The following is a 20093-nucleotide window of genomic DNA, read 5'->3' on the forward strand; positions in this document are numbered from 1 at the left end:
AGCCACTTCAGAGCCTTCAGGCAGAGCCATGTGTCACACAACTGACAGGCACATACGGTGTTTCCCTTACAGACCTGTTTTGCCCACTTCTTCACTTGTTTGGTTGGGGTTTTTTTGTTCCTGCCACCTTTCTCCTGTCTTTTTATCCCCCTCTCTTGCTCACACACATGCATGATGTTGTTTATTTTTTATCTTGCCCTTTCTGTTTTCTCTCTCTCCAGATTATCTTTATTTCTATCTTATATTAATTCTAATCCCCTTCCCTGGAAGTCAGGCTGCAGGGGGAAGTTTTCAGTATCACTGCCTTGAAACAAACCTGTTGGGGTTTGTAATGGACGATGAGATTCTAGCAGAGCAGTGTAGGAGTGTATCACTGACATCGCTGAAATTCAAGCAAGTAGAAGCAATCTTTAGGAGGTTAGTGGAAAGCTGCAGTTTTTGCTAAAGGAAAATAGACAACACAGCAATATCTTGGGGTTTTTTCTTCTTTAGAAAAGATTAAATGGATGATCTTTATCTTCCTCTTATTAGCTAGATCACAAACTAATCTCTTCTGTTGATTTCTTCCACACAAACCAAGCAAAACACATAAGTAAGATTGCTGAAGGTGGAAGAAAAGCTAGGTTTTGAAGCACATCCAAACCACCAAGAATCATTCACTTTCAAATGCAGCATTAGCAATAGAGCTCTAAATCAATGAAAGGTCTAAAATTAGATTATTTTCCTGAGATCAGATGTGAATCACAAGTTAATCATATTTTCTTTTATTATCACTGTCTTTACCCTTTTATTTTATCCTGAGAAATTAGGTTTCTGACTTGAAAACGGAGTGAACTGTGAAGGCATGAAGCCCTGGTGGGTTAGACCACACCAGATCACCTGTGGATGGAGTCCCCAAAATATTTTGTTTTGGAGGTTCACGTTGCATCTGAAACTGGGCTCAAGTGATTTATCAGTTAATGCTGTGTGTCTCTCTTCCCCAACCCACTGATGTTTTGAGTAGATATTTTCTTAAGTTAATGAAAAAATATTACTGCTAAACTTTGCTAAATAAGGTTTAAAACCCACTCTGGAAGTGACAGGGTAGGACAGCAAACATTTACCTCTTGACAGTGGCTCATGAAGCTCAGAGAACTATTCTCCATTGCTGTATTTTTAGCTGAAACCGTGGTATAGTGCACCCATGTCTGAAAGCAGAGGTATGAGGCGACCCATAAGATCCGCTTGCCCGTGAGACATGTAAGCACGTAGATGATGTGTATCTGTTCATACGGAATGGCAGCTGTAGGGGCTGCATTGCTTTGCAAGTGGCACCCACTTTAGTCCCAGATTTGTGTGCGTGATACTGCAGGAACATGAATGTATATTTGAGAGATAATGTTGGCGTTGTGCCTGTGTGTGTTTCTGGGAGAGGTGCCTCACAGTGGATGTGTTTCTGGCTGGTTGTAGTTGAAGAATGATGCTGACCTGAATCTGCAGATGCAATAAACACTATGGACAACGCAGGTGTAACAAATAAATGGTTTGCTTACAGGATAAAGATTTATGTGAATAAAAACAATGATGTTGCAGGAGGGGGACCTGCAAAGACCCATGCAGAGTGTGTGCGTACTCAGCAGGAAAGCCCTCAAAGATGTCACTGTCTGACATACCTCAAACTATTCTCCCTGCTGTTGATCACGTTCCAGTATCTGTGCACTTGGAGGAAAGACTGGGTATGGCAACAGAGTGGTGACCACACTTGCCGGAACATAACTCCCTTATGAATGGAGGTGCGTGTCACCACAGAGCAGCGTGTTGGTGCAGCACACTTTTGTGGCAAAGTACGTGAGGGTGGGCAGCATGGCTCAAGTCTCGTGTTTGTGATCAGAGGGAGACAGGTGTATGTAAAAAAGCTCCTCCACCTTTCCTCTGTGCAGCCACAGCACTTGCCAAGGCATAATTAGTGGGGCTCTCGTGTTTCAGGGCAGACTATTGAGCAGCTGCTGAAGTGCCAGCTCAGTTGGTAGCCTTGAAAACAAAACATCCCTTGTTTCTCATCACCACTGTGAAATACTGCCTTCCTGAACCTTGGGTTTGGCCCTGCAGCTTTCAGGATAGACAAAATGTGAGATTTTTGCCAATGATGTATTCTTCTAGGTCTGTTTAATATCCGTTATCAATTTAATATGCCACTTTAATGAGATTTTGCTTTTTCCATCTCCTCTGTAGAGCTGATTACTTAGTGTATGTGGTTGGTGTTTGTTTTTGTTTTTGTTTTTTAAAGGAAACTACAAGTGAAGAAGTTGAATGTTTGCTTCAACTGAAAGGAGCCTTTCCCATGTCCTAGTGGGAAAAGGTGAAAAAGAACCAGAGGATGTTGCTAGTAGGTATGTGGATGACAGGAAGCCACGACTAGCAGTATGATTGTCAACGGGAACCAAAAGTTGCAGCTGATGTGAGACTGCCATACTTCGAGTGTTGTATTGCCTTCTGGACTTGGTGGCCTGGGGAGCAGCGTATGTCTACATGAGATATTCTCCTGTCCATTTGTCTGCTGGAGTTTGAATTGTTCTGCATCTGGTTAATCCACTTTGCTGGAGTTGGCAAGCCCTGGGTTTTTTTCTTGACATCTGCTACTGTAAAGATCTTGAACAGCTATGGGGAGAAAAGGATGTGTGTGAGCAACCTTCACCAGCTGGCAGCTGAGTGCTCTTCAGACCCCAGACAGCTTTGAGGTGTCTTGGCTGTTCAGTGCTCTGCAGATATGAACGCTGAGCTTTTCTGGCACGTTCTCACATTGGCCTGGTCGTTCTCACCATGCTAGTACATGGGAAAGAAGACTTCCTCTCAGACGTAGCTTACATCGTCCTGGAACTGGTCATTGCAGTGCTGGCCATCCTGGGGAACATCCTGGTCTGCTGGGCAGTCTATTTGAATAGCAACTTGCAGAACGTCACCAACTATTTTGTGGTGTCCCTGGCTGCTGCTGACATTGCCGTGGGCGTGCTGGCAATCCCCTTTGCCATCACCATCAGCACCGGCTTCTGTGCCTTCTTCTATGGCTGCCTTTTCATTGCCTGCTTCGTCCTGGTCTTGACTCAGAGTTCGATCTTCAGCCTCCTTGCTATCGCCATCGACAGAATCATTGCGATCCGCATACCCCTCAGGTAGGCACGGGCTGGGCTGGGGGCGGAGGGGCTGGGTTGGCAAGGGATGGACATCAGTAAAAACAAGGGATCTGGAGATGAATTGAGGAACAAAAGATTAAATGAGGAGCAGAACTTCTTCACCTGTAATTTGAAAAAACCATTAACTTTTCTAGGTCTAGAAGGCTGCCTTGGCTGCTGGATTTTCTGGTTGTTTCTTTTTCCAGTTCTTCTCTGTCCTCATATGGTGTGTGCCCATGGCATCGCGACGGCGCTGCCTGGGAGCTGCCATTCCATATTTAGACAGGATTGTGCTGTAACCTCAATAACCTGCACTCTGAGCTGCAGCCAGCAGCACCAGAAGGATCACTGTGGGAAAGTGGAGCTAAAGCAACACATGGTGGAGGGCAGAAAAGGAGTGAAGGCAACTTGTCTCCTTTCACATGGGGAGAATGGGAGGCTTGCCTGCATCTGTAGCAGCAGGGATGTGGAGTGTGTGGATGGGGGTTTTCTCTTGGGCGTCCATTAAATGTGAAAGGAGGAGAAGCAACAGGCTAGGAAGAAGTGGGCCTGAGGAACATTTGGCTGGTTTAGGCACTGCCTCTGGAAGCAACGTATGTATTAGGTCAAGGCAGAGGCTTGTCTCAACCCACAGCTACCAAAGGTGTTTCTGTGGTCTGTACTCCAGAATTTAAAGAAAGAAAAGGACGTTTCAATATTACAGCTTGAAAGCTGAATATGACTAATTGCTACTTTGTGTGCAACCAGGGATGCTGACGTAGGATGAGGGGAAGTTTTGCCACATGCAGAGAGGCTGCTACTCAGTTCAGTTTTCCAGAAGCATGTTGTGACGGGATACGTCTGTCTGTGGGTGCAAAGCAGCATTGCATTTTGTGGGCTGGGTTTGAATGCTATGTGACAGTGCTTCCGAGTCATTTAGTAAGCCCAAAAGATGTAGAGGAAGCCCCGGTGAGGCCAGCGCAGGCAAAGTGTAGGAGTCTCCTTCCTTCCCGCCTTGTCCTTAGGAGGATGCAGCATGCTCTCAGGCATGGAGAGACGTGCTTCCTATCCTGAACAACAAATGTGGCTGCAAAAATGGAACAAATTTCTGATTGTTGTGCTCCCAAGTTTGAATTTTTGGACATCCTCACTCCTGTTCAGCTTAAATCATGTGTTGACGTGTGCAATTTAGTTTTGTGAATATCGTGATCATACAGCACTTATGTCAATTAACACAAACCTGACATTAAAAAATAGAAAGAATTCTTTTCCTTAGGGCTGCAGAGATTACCTTTCCATGCGGACCAGTGCAGCATAGTCTTTCCTGAAGCCTTGCCTTGGCAAGCTTGTGCTGCTATAACATTACTGTTAATTGTTGGTTTCTAAATCTAGAGTTGTACCTGTTACAGCCTCTACTTTTGATGTAGTTGTAAGGAACAACTTTTCCATTCTATTGCAGAGAAAACTATCGAAATTAGTTACCTATAAATTGGACTATCTCCACTTTTCTGCAGTTCTACATAGAGATGGTTTCAGTTTATAAACCAAAATAATGATAAATGGTACAAAGAAACATAGGTAGAGTAGCCCTTGGGAGCTTGCCTCTGAAATTATTTTGAGAAGGGCTGATGTCTTTAGTTCATCTCACATGAGCTAACTCTGAAAGCTTTTGCTGACAGTTTAAGCGCTCTTATTGCTAGAGGATGACTTGCCAGAAAAAGGATTTAAAAATCTGGATTTCTGCCCATTTTGGGGGTTATCACTGTAACTATATTGTCTTGAAAATTTAAGTTCTTGGAATAGCCAAGGTAAAGAGTCTTTTAGAAAAATCAGACATCATCAGTGCTGGGCAAGGTACCGGTTTTGCGATGTTGTTTTTGAAAAAACAGAGCACACCCTCTTCTGCCCCAGAAACAGCGGAGTTGATTGGATGCAGAAACCTGCAGGTAGATCCATGGGTTCCTGCCCCTCCGTGTCCTCTGCTCATTTGTCCTTCTACAGTAGGAGCAAAGAACTTGTCAATTGTGTTTCCCCTTAAGAATTTATGGATGAATAAGTCCTAGATTTATAGCCACAGACATGCTGAGAAAGTGAAAGCTGATTAGCTGAAAAGGGAAATGTGATATGATTCAGATTGCTCACATCCCCAATTCCTTCTTTTTCTAATATCTGGTTGTGTAAAAAATGCATCAAGAAAACTTCTGCCACTAAAGATGCAGCGTTTTCACCCCATCCCTTAATGTCTAGAAAAGCCTCCTCTCCTCCTCAAGGTAACACCAGGCATTCCTAGTATTCATTAGATGAATGCTCTTAAAAAAAAATAATAAATCAGACTTCCTTCACTCCAGCAAAACCAGAAATGGCCAAATCTATTTTTGATTCTTCTTTTTTTTTTTTTTTTTTCCCACCTGTTTCATGTCTGATTTGTCCTAAGGAAGGTAAACACATATCTCAGTGGATAGGTGGGTGGATGTGTACTCTCACACAAGTAAACTGTCAGTATTAAGGAGGCAGAAGAGTGGGAATTCTGATACGGCTTGGTTCTGGACACGCCAGTACGTTATTAGAGTTACCTTTGGAATGATTTTTCTGTGGATAAAAGGCTCTCCCTCCAAAAATTGCAGTAAGGAAAGACATCTATAGGTAAAATTTAAAAATGCATAATATTTGTGAATATCTTATGGGCTCTACCTTTCAAATGATTAAAACATTGTGTAGAATTTGATAAACTCTCTCCAACACTTTGCTGAATTCTGCCAGGTTTTATATAAAGGTAACGCTCTGCAAGTGGCAATAAAGCACTCCCAAGGAAGTGAGTCTGAGCCATTGTTTGGTCTAGGATAAAATCCAAACTGTCTCTAATGTGGCAGGTACCTGAAAACCTGCGCACACTGATACAAAACCCCTGGGTGTTCTAAACAAAACTGGCTGCAAGTCTGAGCTCCAGGATGAAGTCATGGGCCAAGAACAATTGTGGCTTTCTAGGCTCTTTGGTGCCAGCAAATGCTCCACGGGCACAGTGCCCAGCCACGTGTTCCTGTGCAGGCATTTGTGGTAAAGATACTCCCATGGTGAAGGACAGGTAGCTCTGATGCACTGGAAAGAGAGGAGAAATTTTTCCTCCTGCAGCCAAATGGAAAACTTTTCTCAGGTTACTGCTTGCTCTGTATGCTGGATTTAAGTATTCACCCGTGGCACAAATACATATGCAGGTCATACAGTGCTGGCTACAGCAGCTTGCTGAAGTGCAGACTTTCTCCTCTGCCGAGAGTTGCTTTGGAGATGAGTGCCTAAGCTACTAGCATGCTTCTCTGGGAGAATATTACTAAGGTGCATCTCCCTGACGTTTGGGACACTGGAACAGATTTATCCCATGTACTGGTGATTGAAACTACAGCTCTGAGATGGCATTGGGATGCTTTTCTGCCAGAGGCTATGGGAGCTGGACATGAAGAACTGCCTTCTCAAAGTCTGGAGTGGAAAGAACAGGGGAGATGAACACAAACCCTGAACAAAGTGTAGGGCACGGTGGGGACCTTTGTGCTGAGAACAGTCTATTTCAGCTGTTGCTTTAATTCTCTAGGGCTGCCTTCTCAAATAGTCATATGTGAGCATCTGAATCAGTGAATCAGGGATTTAGTGGTTTATTGTCACTTTGAGCCATATCCAGACTTCTTTCTTTCCCTGCTCACCATAAACCTTTTGACTTTATGACAAGCATTTCCAGCATGTGCTCATGTTTGTGTCAAATAGATTATGGGCAGATTCAGCCTAATACGAGAGACGAATAATTCACTTCCTCCTTTGAACAACCATGGGTGTGGCTTTGAAAGCAGCCGTGTTCCACCACAGCACTTCCAGCTGCCTATGGCTTCACAGGCCACAGTGGAACTTGCTCTTACCAATGTTTTAGTCTGGAAGCTGATCATGCCACCGGCATAAGAAAGGTGCTGTTACTGCTCCTGCTGTTTAGAGCCCTGTGCCCACCTGTGGGATCCCACCCTACCCTGTCTCCATAGCACAGACCAGCACTACTATCGGTTAGCAGCCAGTAATAGGGGAAAAAGCTTCTGGACTGAGTTTTCTGGGGAAGGCTTGTTCACGTGGAGCATGGGAAGATCTGGGTTTGGTTTCTTGCTCTGCCGCAATATTTCCTGGATGATCTGGGATTGTTGGTGTCTCTCATTTCCAGGTACATGTAATAGGGATAGAATATCCTCCTTTGTCTTGCCCCCCGTGACTGCAGCTGCCTGAGGTGCGGGCTGTTGAGCGGATGTGTTCAGTGAATGGTGTTTTCTAGTGATTTGTTAAAAACCATTGAGCGCTGCTGGAATTCAGATCAAAGCCCAGCGCACCCACCGCTGAGCAGAGGCTTTCTGGTGTGATGCAGTAAAGGTGGCTGAAATGTGTTCCACTCCTGGCAGAGCCACCAGGCCAGGATGTGCAGTGCTGTCAGCCAGAGGTGGGTTTGGAAGACAAGCAGCAGGCTGGGTGGATGCTGTGATGATGAGTTAGGCCAGCTACGTGTCGTGCAATGTATGGAAAGATTTTAACTTCTACCTGAGGACCCTGTGGTTCTTATACCAGCTCTGTCTTCCACTCAGCTTCAGAGTGTATGACTCAGACTGGTGAGGTGCTGCGCTCTGTGCAGGAATCCTTGTCTCAATGACACAGGGCTGAGGCCAAGGACCCAGAAGTGCCACATCCTCAGCCACGTTACTCTGGGCAGCACAGATGAGTTGTACATTCACCAGGGGCTGCTGTTCTCCTGGGATCAGTTTGCCAGCCTGATGGTTGGGAGAGCAACAGGGCAAGTGAAATTATTTTGGGGAAAACTTCCCCATTTTCATGTGTTTGCAAAAGTGGATTTTGTTTTCTAGAGGAGTCAGGTGACTGACCCACGCCCACCTCCACTGACAGTGTCCTTGTGCTCTGCACTAACTAACGTTCCTTGTCTGGAACTTCACTAGTGGAAATTGTTGTTTGTTTAGCAAGTTGAGTATTTCCAGGAAATGCAAGAACTGTTTGTGCACAGATAATCCAGTGCTGTCTGGACACACCAGACATGCTACAAAGTCACCCGCCAACTATGCAGAGCATGGCTGTAGGTGTGAGCAGCTCCCTTCAGCAGGCTGTTTCCTGCATAGGTGCCAGCAACTCACAGTATATGTGATGCTTCCTGGAAGCCCCGCGCTTGCCACGTGGAGCCATGCAGCACTGGGGATAGAGACTAGCTTTGTCCAGACAGGTGCACAAACTCTTCAACGCCGGCCTGGTGACATCTCCAAGTGGACAAAAGGAACGAGTCCAGAAAGTCCATCTGGACAATAACCCTGCCTCAGCCAAGTCAGGCAGAGGTGTCTCATGTGGATCCCAGAAATTAAGCTCTCCCAAGTGAATTCACACTTCCCAGTGGGTACCTGGCCAACCTAGTGACACACGTTATGTCAGGAGATGCTGTGAGCTTTCTGGCTTTAACCCTCGGACATCCTGGGCAAGACATTATGGAAATGCACTCCCCGATAGGCTGGCAGTTGCCGCTGCCAGCACAATACATTGCAGCTGGAAAGCAGGCAGCTGCTTGGGTTAAGTGCTGCTCCTAAGCCTTGTAAAGTTTGTTGCATGGGAATCCCCAGAGGGTAAGAGGGAGGGAGAAGTGGGGGCGTGTTTGCCTGGAGCAGTAATGAATATATTTTTAGTGGAAGGGAAGGGACATCTCTAGTCGTGGGATAACAGCTGCACAATTTCAAAATTCCTCTGACAAGATGTAGCCAATTCCAGGGCTGCAAGGTTTTGAGGGTTTGTTTTTTGTTTTTCCAAGCTTCAAGTGCCTTCAGCCAATCTCTTGGTTCCCGAGTGTACTTTTCAAAGCACAGATGCTGCTTTGCTGTGTTGATGAGGTCTAAATGTGAGCAACTCCCTGCTACCATCTATGCTGTGCCCTTAGCATCCCCTAAGCACTGAGCAGGATCCCCTGCTTGCTGGAGAAACCTTTTTATCTCTCAGAATCAGCTGAATCCCTCCCTCGTTTCTGGAAGGAGGATATCAGTGTATTTTGGGTACTGGGAATTGTGTGGCTGGCTCCCTCATCCACTCCCTCTTTTCAGATGTTGAAATGCAACTGAGGAAGGGAGACTCAAGGCTGCTGGGTCTTTTGTGGAGCCAGTTTTTTCCCAAGGCCCGTCAGCAGGGATTTAAAGCACGCGCAGCATCTCCATTCTGTACTGTACCTGGCAAAAGCAGCCTCTCTCCTCCCCTGTCTTGAACTTGCATGGGGATAGGAGCATGAACCTGTGGGAGTAACTACTTCATTGAGAGATGGAAAGATTTCTATGGCTTGTTGGATTATTTTTTTTTAAATGTTTGTTTGCTGAGAGAATTCTGGGGACAGAGGGAGAAGGAGCTTTGGGTAAACACTGGGAGCCCAGTGCTACCGCTGTCCGATCGCAGAGACATGGGGTCAAGTACAGTGTGGGACCCACACTGGACAATGTGGGAATCTGGCCATCTACTTTCCATGCTAAGAGTTACCAAGGGAAGGAAATTGCATTGAAATGTTAAACTGTTGCCCTGATTTACATTTTCAGAGAGGAGAACTGGTGGAGTCAGCTCAGGACTCGCAGTAACCTGTGAGGCCTTGGGAACTGGCTGATAATTCAAACAAATCATTCCGTGCTACAAGGCTACTCCTTTGCCAGAAAGGAGGAACTACATCAGCCTTCAGCAAGAGAGCCATGGTGGTCTTCCTCACCAAGGGTCAGAGCAGTGCTGTTGATTATCCAGGCTGCAAGATCTATGTGCGTGACCAAGTGGGCTGGTGAAGCAAAGGAACACAGATGAAAACTGTATTAATTTCCCTACTTTTATGTCACCTATTCACTGCCCAAAGGGAAGGAGAGGGAACTAGGTGGCATACAATGTTGCCATGGAGTCCTTGCTGTGCTGTGCCGCGTGGGTTCTGCACAGCAGTTCAAAGGCCCCTCTGAAGAAGCAGGTGCCCTTCTTGCTGTCTCCTGTGCTCTGGGCCATTGGGAAGTTGCTTGGGAGTCAGGGGCTTGTTGAATGATACTGATGTAATTCCCTTTTCCTCTGCTTTATAGGTACAATGGCTTGGTGACTGGCTCTCGAGCTAAAGGTATCATTGCCATCTGCTGGGTATTATCTTTCATCATTGGCTTGACACCAATGCTAGGGTGGCACAACCGCTCCCAGATTGAAGAGCTGGGTTCCAATAGGTCCTCTCCCATCAACTGCAGCAACAGCATGGTGGCATGTCTCTTTGAGGCTGTGGTCACCATGGAGTACATGGTCTACTACAACTTCTTTGCCTGTGTGCTCTTACCCCTCCTCCTCATGTTTGGTATCTACTTGAAAATCTTCATGGCAGCCCGACGACAGCTCAAGCAGATGGAGAACAAGATGGTACACGGGGAACGTTCTCGCTCCACTTTGCAGAAAGAAGTCCATGCAGCTAAGTCTTTAGCCATCATTGTTGGGTTGTTTGCAGTCTGCTGGCTTCCACTACATATTATTAACTGCTTTACCCTTTTTTGCCCAAATTGCGCACATGCTCCCCTCTGGCTGATGTATCTGGCAATTATCTTGTCTCATGCCAACTCGGTTGTAAATCCTCTTATTTATGCCTACCGAATCAGGGAGTTCCGATACACCTTTCGTAAAATTATCAGCCAGCATATCCTGGGCCGGAAGGAGCCGTTCAAGGCAGGAACAGCCAGCTCCAGGACTTCCACTCATGGTGGGGATGCAGAGAACGCCAGCATACGAATCAGTGAGTATGCATTAGAGGTATACACCAATGGCGAGATCCACAGGGATCCTGAAAAGCAGAACTTAAACAAATGCAAAGCTGGCTTGGAATGGCACCAGAATGGAAATGCTCTGGACATGGAGACGAACGGGCATATCCCACATTCCTGCAAAAACGGGATTCTCTCTGAGGCATGCATGAACAGAGAGCTTCACAGTGAAGAGCTAATTGATGCCCAGGTGTCTTACTCAGATCTGGAAAGAGCAGCCTTTGCAGCAGCTGATGTTTCCTGATAAGACTTTCAGTGTCTTCCTGGTAGAATTATTTTTTTTCCATTGGTGACCTCTGCCATGGCAGAAAGGGAGGTTGGGGGGCGGGGGGAAAGGTGTGTATTCAGAGTGCTGTGGAGAAAGGGGTCCCTACCCAGGACTGTTGGGATGATCCTAAATACTAGACTGGAGAAAAGCCAAGAGACCACTGAAATGGACTAAGGAAGGAGGGACACGTTACCTATCAATGACCTGTCACCAAGAGCGGTGCCGAGGTCAAAGATGGCATTCCGAGTTCAGCACTGGGAGACTCTGCCGATGCAGGGCGTATCGTGACATAATGCTGTACCGTGTATCTGTGGTTGTGTGTCAGTTATGCTGTCTTTACCAACAGAAATAAAAGCATGGCTGGAAGTATTCACTGAATTGCAAAGAGCAACAGGGAAGGGGCCTTTTAGTACTTTGGGCCTGCAACAAACAAAAGGGGGATAGCAACATCTGTTGGTCAGGAAGGATGCCAGCAGCTGCATGGAGAGGGAAGGATTTACCTGTTGGGAACTTTGGATGCCTTCGACCATGGCATTTGGTCTTTCAGTTCATGTTTTTAAAGTGTATACTGCAACGGGTTGCTCAAACATATTTTTTTTCTTGTCTTGATAAGATTACTTTATGTTAAGTTATAAAAGATGGGCAAGAACTTGTATCCATTCCCTGAGCGCTCAATGTTCCAGATGCACAAGGCAAATATGACCTCATAGCTCTCCACTTCATCTAACAAATAATGAAAACGGAGTCTGTAATATGGATTTCCCATGGCAAAAGGGCTGTTAGCAGGGGTTGGTGCTGCAGGTGGTAGACAAGCAGGCCGACTGTGGTCTGTCACCAGGACCGTCATGCCCTGAGGTGCTGTGAAGAGCTATCGGGTGTGTGAGCTGTCTGTAGGCTGGTGGGCACTGTCTGCTTTCCCCCCACTGTCTCTGTGCTTGTCCTCCTGAGCTCCTAGAATGCAGAGGCCGTCCATGGACCCAAATATGTGTGAGGAGAGCTAATTTTCCAGATTTTGGTAGTTTTCATCCTCACTCAAAAGGCTGTGGGATTTTTTTTTCTTTCCTGGTGTAGGGAGGAACACACACACATACCTAAAACTTACTTTTGGAATTATTTAAACACCTCTTCTCCTATGGCTTTCTCCTGTGACTTCAGTATTTTTTCCTGATGTGCTTTACTGTGAAGCTCAATGTGTCCCTGTGATGCAGAGGCCAATGGAGCTGGGTTTGTCTGGTTCGAAGATGCTCCTACTCCGAGAAGCTGAAAGGCATCAGTAGTAGTGGAAATCAGTTTAGAAACTGCAGTAATCTTATAAAAGAACACGCAAATCTGTGCTGCAAAAAGCATATGTACTGATGTAGTTTGTTTTTAGAGGTTTTCACAGCAGTTGGATAATTTTCTGTATTGCTTATGAAGCCTGGTAGCTCAAGGACAGCAGAATGCCACATCAGCTTGAATTCTACCTAAGGATTGTCTAGTTTTTGTTTTCCAGACAAATAATCCATGTCCAATACCACCAGCCTTCTGGAGAGACAGGCAGTAATGAGCCTACTGGAAAACTAAAAGTCTGGTAATTCCAGGGATCTGAGGCTTATTCCCTAGCTGAAAACATCAGAAATATCATTCCCCAAACCTGGCTCCTCCTCGCATCTGTCCACTAACATTTCTGAGCCAAATAATGTACTTTTCAGAAAGTAAAGGGGAACTGGATTTTGATATTTGAGGAAGAGCAGGTTAGGTTTGTGTGTTCTTATTCCATGTTTATTTTAAATATTGTGAACTATTAAAATGAAAAGTCAGTTTTATTTGAGGATAATTTTCATTTTGCCAGTCTCCCTACACGAAGGTAAGTAGTTTATAATGCTTGAATGTGTTCAAGTATGTAACTGTTCCAGGCTAGCACAAAGCTTACTGTGAGGTAGATAAAAAGATGTGGTTGCCACCACAATTCTTAGCAGAAAGGCAGGCAAGTTTATGGAACAATGGACTTCACAGTTTAACTGAATCGCTGCTTTCTTGGCACAGCTCTTCCACGTAGTCTAACGTCAGAGGCGTGGATTATCACTCCAGTACCATTAACAAACACTAAGCCATTTCCCCGTGACTGACGTCATAGGTAGTTCCTCTGTAGGGTGACTGGGGATCTTGTTAATCTTTCTTGATGGAATATTTCTGTAGATTATTTGTGGGATGGCTCCTCTGTAGATTATTTGTGGGAGGGACCTTCTGTCACAGTGGCAGAGGAACTCAGGAAAATGGGGATCTGATCTCTTCAGGCCTCAGTTGGGAGCTGAAATGTTTCTAAGAATAACACAAGATTACATCCGGTATTCATGTCAATAACAATTAGGTCCACAAAGAAGCAGAGCAGGGAAGGAAGTGTGGGAAAATACCAGCATTGCTCATGTGCTGGAACACACGCGAGTGCAGAAGTGTCTCCTGTTGAGCTTTAGTTGCCATTGTAAAGGGATGTTTTATGCCACATTGCATCAGACTTTCAATGGCTGATGTGGGTTGGTTGCTTTCTATTGTTTCCTGAGCTTCTTCGCACTCAATTATGGCAGCTTCTTGCTTGGTTGCCACAAGAATCAAGTTGATCTATGTTGATGTGACAAACTTAGGACTGTCCCTCTGGAAAGCTTTCCTTCCCAACCAGATCGCCATGAGAGCTTATTGAGTTTCCAGATGTCTTGAGATTAGGTCTGTTGCTGTTTGAGATGCCCCCTAAGTGTGTCCAGTCTTTTTCAATATTAGTGATCCAGATTTGTAATGAAAAGGGGGTGTGAAGGGGCCAGGGGATGTGTGCAGGAGGAAATGCAGTGGGGGTAAGGAGGCAGCGTGTTTTTTATAGAATTGGAAGTCTGTAGTCACAGGAAGGAAAGGATGGCAATTGCACCACATGCTGTGTGCCTTCTGGCAAACACATGTCTGAGATGGACCTTCAGAAGATGCTTCCAAAGCAGTTGTAGCAGGGAGCATGAGGCTTTTGAACAGAGTTTTGGATTTCTTATTTCTTGTTTCCTAGGGATCATAATTTCAAGGCTTGCTTTTTAAAAAAAAAAAAAAAGTAGCTGTAGGGTCCCATCAGTGAAATGTGCTGTTTCCTTCTCCTGGCAGTGCTCTGCACTCTTGAGAAAAGTACCCGTCTTCCAAACAGCATAAGGCAGGGAGCATTAGAGAAAAAGTTAAATAATTGTTTCCTAACCTCCCCACTCATATCCCCATTTTCCTTCTAGCTGGAGAATGTTTAGCTAATGAAATATAGCTGCTCTGAATAAACAAAGATGGTACCAAGACAAAGGAAAGAATTAGGTGACCATCAGGAGTGGCTGGAGAAGACCTACTTGGGAATCCAAGGTGAAGTGCCTCCAGAGAGTAAAAGTTGGAGTAAGAAAAGACTAATTTCATTGTACTAGAACTTCTTACTAAAAATGGCTGAAGACCCATAGAGAGATGTGGTGCCTCGTTTGGTGTGAGGGCATTCCATGAATTTCACCATTCCCTGAAGACTCTTAGACTCCAGTGTTTGTATGCTTTACGGGGTTTTGGAGAAAGTAAAGTCTGATCCATTGCCAGGAGTAATTTTATCAAGAGTTCTTCTTGGGGCCCTCTCCTCAATAGGGCGCTGCTTTTTGTATGTGCAAATAAATGCACTTTGCAGCTTTGTCTGCAGAGTTTGTTTTGGATCAGTAATATTTCAAACTTCTGTGCAAGCTTGAGCTGCAGCTCTTGCACAGAGAAGCAATCTGGCATGGTGGGACAGCTGGGGTTACTGTACACAGGAAGGGTTTGCCACTGATCCCAGCTGGTACCAGGAGGTGCAGATGGACCATTGTGCAGATGGACTTGGGAGTTATATGGAGTGGTGGGAATCCTTGATCATTCCTTTTCAAAGAGGCTCCAGGGGATTCTAGTGGATATCAGAAACTCTGTAAGGTGTGGGAGCAGACTGGAGGGTTAGGGTTAGATAGGAGGTGGTGGCGGTGGAGGAACATTTGTAGGGTTGGTGTTTGGGAGGATTTCAGGGAAGCGGGAATGTGCTGGGACGTGCTGAGGATTGCACAGATGGTCTCAGGGGAGCGGTGCTGGCATGAGACCAAGGTATGACAGGCTGAAGGAGGACTCTGGAAAGGATATACATCTTACGGCTCTCCTGGTGTCACTGCAGAGGGGCAGCCTTGCCTGATGTGTGCCGAGGGTTGACTTCATATGCTCTATATGTGACTGAGGTAGAGGTGGTTCTTATAGATTATTTTCTTTTCAGATGCATTGTATCATTTCAGGAGTGTGTCCAGGTGTAACACAAGCTCTTCTGCTTCATGAACATGAGCCCTATGTAAAACCAAATCAATCCAGCCATGTTCTGTGGGAAGGATGAGCATGCTGTAACAGTGCTGCAATGCATTTAAATGCTAGAATACTCTCTAGTGGTGTTTGCTAAGTTTAGCTGCCTAGTAGTCAGTTCTCTCCCAGTTTGTTTTGGGCTTCAAACTGCACTGAGTCATACCAGAGAGTTTTCTCTTTCTAGCTCTGAGCTTTTGGCCTCCTTTACAGTAAAACACATCAAGAGTAACTAAAATCACACCAGTTCCTCATCTGCATGAGAGGTGACTAACCCTGACAGACTAAGAATCCCCAAACTGGGGCAGTGTTGTGTGTAACTCCCTCTCTGTCTTGTCTGCTGGGACTGTTCACACAAGGATGTGTTAAAATCAAGACTGGAACCTGTTGATCTGAGAACATCCTTTGCTTCCAACACTCTGTCTCAGGAGCTGCTGTTCCTGCCCCCTGTCCTGTGGAGCGGTTGTCTCTGTGGTCTGCAAACCAAGACACTATGAACACCCTGCTGCACACGCTGTCACTATAAAGCAATTACTCTTTTAATTTAAATGTTTTATGAATATAGTTGTTGGTTTACCTCGTTTGTCAGTTACCAGTGGGAGGGGAGGGAAGGGGGTGGGAGAATCTGTGCATGCCAATGTATTTAAAGTGCGTTGACCAAAGGTTTTTTTTGAATCTGTGAAGTTTTCATATCTGTGAAGTCATCAGACTGCTGGGCAGTGAGGAGCCGCTGGTGCTGCTGAGTCTGTCTTGGTTACATTTCTTAATAAGCATTAAAATAATAAAATATATTTGTAAAAGAGAGCGTGAGTGCCTTTGTCCCAGGAAGATCTGGCTGGCTGGCTCTTTTCTGTGCAAGTGTTTTCTTATTTTTTTATTAGCTTTTTCTGTAGATTGATCCTTCTGGAGAGCTCTGTCCCTGGCACTGCCTATTCTTTTGCAGAAGATATCAGCATGGGCTAAGGTGACAGACCCAGATGGGCTCGAAGACCCCTCACATCTCTGACATCCTGGGATATGTCATCTGTGCAATAAGAGAAACGGTCTACAGCTGTCTGCTGACCACAAGGTAGAGCATTGTATTTGCCCAAACTGCTGCAGCGTCAGGAACAGTGTAACAGGACCTGAAGGGTCCATAACTAGACCAAGAAACAACTCTGCCAGTGTGACTGGGGCATCCCAGCCTGCTGGTTCCCTGTCCACATGGCTCTGCCACTGCACCTCAGACCTCCTCGTAAGACCATCACAATTTCAGACTTCTCTCCTGTTCTGCCAGTGCCTCTCAGGCTGAGCTAGCCCCAGCCTGATTGATGTCAGCCAAACTAGTATGGAAATGGAGGCAGTGAATCTAGATGCTGCCATGGTGTCTCTCAAGCCAGTTCTGAGCAATGCTGACAGAATAAAGCAGGAATAATTTCCAGCTGATTCCAGCTGGCAGCTACTAAATGTGTGTGTGAGGAGGTTAGTGAAACCGTACAATCCCGAGGCATTTGGAATTGGGAAGTCATGAAATGAAAGTTGACCAGATAATCATCAACTACTGGTCATTCCCTCTTTTGGTTCCCTTTGCAGCCGGGCTGGAGGCCCCAGTTAGTGGTGAGGTGCTGGCACCCTGGTGCTCTGGGGCCAGCTGTGCCCGAGCTGGTCAACCAACTGTGTAATTGAAAAGCTTTTTGATTTTTCCCTCCTTTCACAAACACTGGGCGTTTTGTTCTGCAGCATCAAAGGCCAGGAGCTCAGAGGAACAATGGGCATCTGCAGGAGCCCAGGGGGAACAATGACCGTACCTGGCCCCAGGAAGAAAGTGAGTACTTGAAAGAACAGAGAGAGCTCCCAGTTTAGCAACACAATTGGCCTGATCTGGAAATCTCTGCTCAAAGATCGGCACTTTGGCTTAGTCACCCAGACAAACTAGACTTTGCAGGGCTTTTGCTGTAGACTAAGAGCTGTCTGAGGATATTATAGCTCGATATTGTAATATTTCCTGCAGCCCTGGAGAATTGATGACATTTCTGAATCGTGAAGTAGGATAGGGCTGTGGAGGATGGTGTTTTCCCTACTAATGGGTGGATAATGTTTTTGGCTAAAAAGCTTTTCACAGTATTTAAAGCAGCAGGATCCTCCTTGTCACTTCTGCCCCCAAACAGGAAGCCTTTGCTGCTGAGAATAGTACATATAAGTGCCTGCTGTGCTTTTGACCATCATGTGTTTCAAGAAGTTTCAGGGAGTTAAAAGCTCTGAGCACCTTTCTGAGGCCCTGTGGACCTCACAATTTAATTTCACAGGCAAGATTCCCACTGTCTTGCACTTGGCTGAAGTGACCAAGCGAGGACTGAGATTCCTCATGTGTTCTCTCAGGGGAGGGAGAGAGAATTCTGCCAGCTCAGAGTGATCCTGGGAGGAATCCACCTCTGATCCTGCAAATAAGCACCTCAGGTTAGAGGATGCGACTCACTGCAGGTTGGAGCTGTATTCCTCCCTGATTTACCTTCTCTTCTTCAGTGCTGTTCTGAGAAGAAAGTGGGGCACTTCTGAATACTGGAGATGTTTCCTCAGAAATGACCCAGTGGATGAGACTGTTGGAGGGGTTTTGGCTGTAAGATGTGCCACTCTTACAAGCACTATTAGTTCTCTGCTGTGTGACCACAGTAGCCACTGCTGAGATCCTTCAGAGTGCCAGGAAAGTACTACCCAGATCTCAGAGAATCAGAAACTCATTTCAAGAATTGGGAGTCCTTGCAACATGTCAAAGAAAATTATCCAAGCCAAGTTTGGGTCTGAGCGTAACATGGTGATTTTTCAGCAAGTGAAGGGCGAGGACTGGGAAAAGAGCTTTCAATCTGCAAGTTCAGAATATATTGTGTAAAGATGAGGTTATTTGGAGTGCAGATCCATACTGTGTGGTCTCAGCCTGTTGCACTGAACTCCAAACCTGGGACTGCGGTTTTTGGGAGTGTCCAGCTGCAATCCAGAGAGGCAACTGCAAATTCTACAGAGCCCAGGACAGTCTTTAAACCTGCTAGCTTGGACACTGACAGCACTGGAGCTGGTATTGCTCAGGCTTTGTTTGCCAGAGATTTACCCAGAGCCCTGGGCAGCTCTGATTTTTTGCCTTACCTAAGGCAAGGATATTAGATAACAGCTCATAACGACAGTGGAGAAAATCCGTGTGCATGGGGTATCTTGCTGCCTCAGCTGTTGGTAAGGTCATGGGGATGTCTTTTGGGCTGGTATTAGTCCAGGACTTCTAAATGGGAGTTAAGCATATCTCAGTTGGATGCTTCATGTTGCTGGAGAACTTGCAGCTGCATCATCTGGGCTGTGAAAGTTTGTGCCTGTGCTTTGACGTTCCTAGGGATGCAAGACTCTTGTGCAGTGTGGTGATTGAGGGGGAAAAAAAAAAAAAAAAAAAAAAAAGACGTCCTAATAAAGAGAATTGAGCAGCCTGGATCAGTTGTACAAAGAATGCAAAACAAGCCTGGGCCATCTCAGGGTAAGCTGCACTCATGGTGCCTCTTGAACCCATGTCCTGTTATTGTTGGTGTGGAACATGAGGGTCTGGGCCAATGAAAATAAGGAAGGTGGCTTGACAGACACAGATTTTATCTTTTGAGATTCGTCATGACCTTTCTAGTGTATAATAAATAAAGTTGACTCAGGAATTGGCAAGTGCCCTATAACACGCAGTCCTGGTGTTGGGACTCGGCAGAATGTTCTGCTTAGCAATGCACTCTGTTGGCTTTGTTTGCCCAGTTCCTATTTTGGAGGTGTGCTGAAGGGCTGAGCAGTGGCAGATGCTGAAGCCTTCTGCAGGGCAGGTGCACTGGACCCAGCAACTCTGACCATGCTGATCCAGGCTGGATGAAGGTCATATTGAATCCATGATGATACAGCCTTTTACAGAAAAGAAAAGAAAAGAGAAGAAAGGAAAGGAAAGGAAAGGAAAGGAAAGGAAAGGAAAGGAAAGGAAAGGAAAGGAAAGGAAAGGAAAGGAAAGGAAAGGAAAGGAAAGGAAAGGAAAGGAAAGGAAAGGAAAGGAAAGGAAAGGAAAGGAAAGGAAAGGAAAGGAAAGGAAAGGAAAGGAAAGGAAAGGAAAGGAAAGGAAAGGAAAGGAAAGGAAAGGAAAGGAAAGGAAAGGAAAGGAAAGGAAAGGAAAGGAAAGGAAAGGAAAGGAAAGGAAAGGAAAGGAAAGGAAAGGAAAGGAAAGGAAAGGAAAGGAAAGGAAAGGAAAGGAAAGGAAAGGAAAGGAAAGGAAAGGAAAGGAAAGGAAAGGAAAGGAAAGGAAAGGAAAGGAAAGGAAAGGAAAGGAAAGGAAAGGAAAGGAAAGGAAAGGAAAGGAAAGGAAAGGAAAGGAAAGGAAAGGAAAGGAAAGGAAAGGAAAGGAAAGGAAAGGAAAGGAAAGGAAAGGAAAGGAAAGGAAAGGAAAGGAAAGGAAAGGAAAGGAAAGGAAAGGAAAGGAAAGGAAAGGAAAGGAAAGGAAAGGAAAGGAAAGGAAAGGAAAGGAAAGGAAAGGAAAGGAAAGGAAAGGAAAGGAAAGGA

At 45.5% G+C, this 20093-nt stretch overlaps 1 protein-coding gene across 4 annotated transcripts in view; it reads left to right on the top strand.

The window, feature by feature from the left end:
• The window catches only part of ADORA2A (adenosine A2a receptor), a 29930-nt gene extending 13579 nt beyond the window's left edge, over positions 1-16351 (top strand). For 2 of the 4 annotated variants that reach the window (XM_026859948.1, XM_026859947.1), the window contains 3 exons: positions 1412-1506; positions 2267-3149; positions 10229-16351. In XM_026859948.1, coding sequence (XP_026715749.1) covers positions 2800-3149; positions 10229-11189 — 1311 coding nt within the window. In that variant the 5' untranslated portion in view covers positions 1412-1506; positions 2267-2799 and the 3' untranslated portion in view covers positions 11190-16351. Of the gene's footprint in view, positions 1-1411; positions 1507-2266; positions 3150-4155; positions 4256-10228 lie in introns of those variants that run through there. The other 2 variants (XM_026859949.1, XM_026859951.1) reach the window with 2 other exon arrangements.
• The last annotated feature ends 3742 nt before the right edge of the window (positions 16352-20093 follow it).

This window comes from Athene cunicularia (assembly GCF_003259725.1).
Source record: "Athene cunicularia isolate RWA chromosome 15 unlocalized genomic scaffold, athCun1 chr15_part1, whole genome shotgun sequence".
NCBI classification, from domain to species: domain Eukaryota; kingdom Metazoa; phylum Chordata; class Aves; order Strigiformes; family Strigidae; genus Athene; species Athene cunicularia.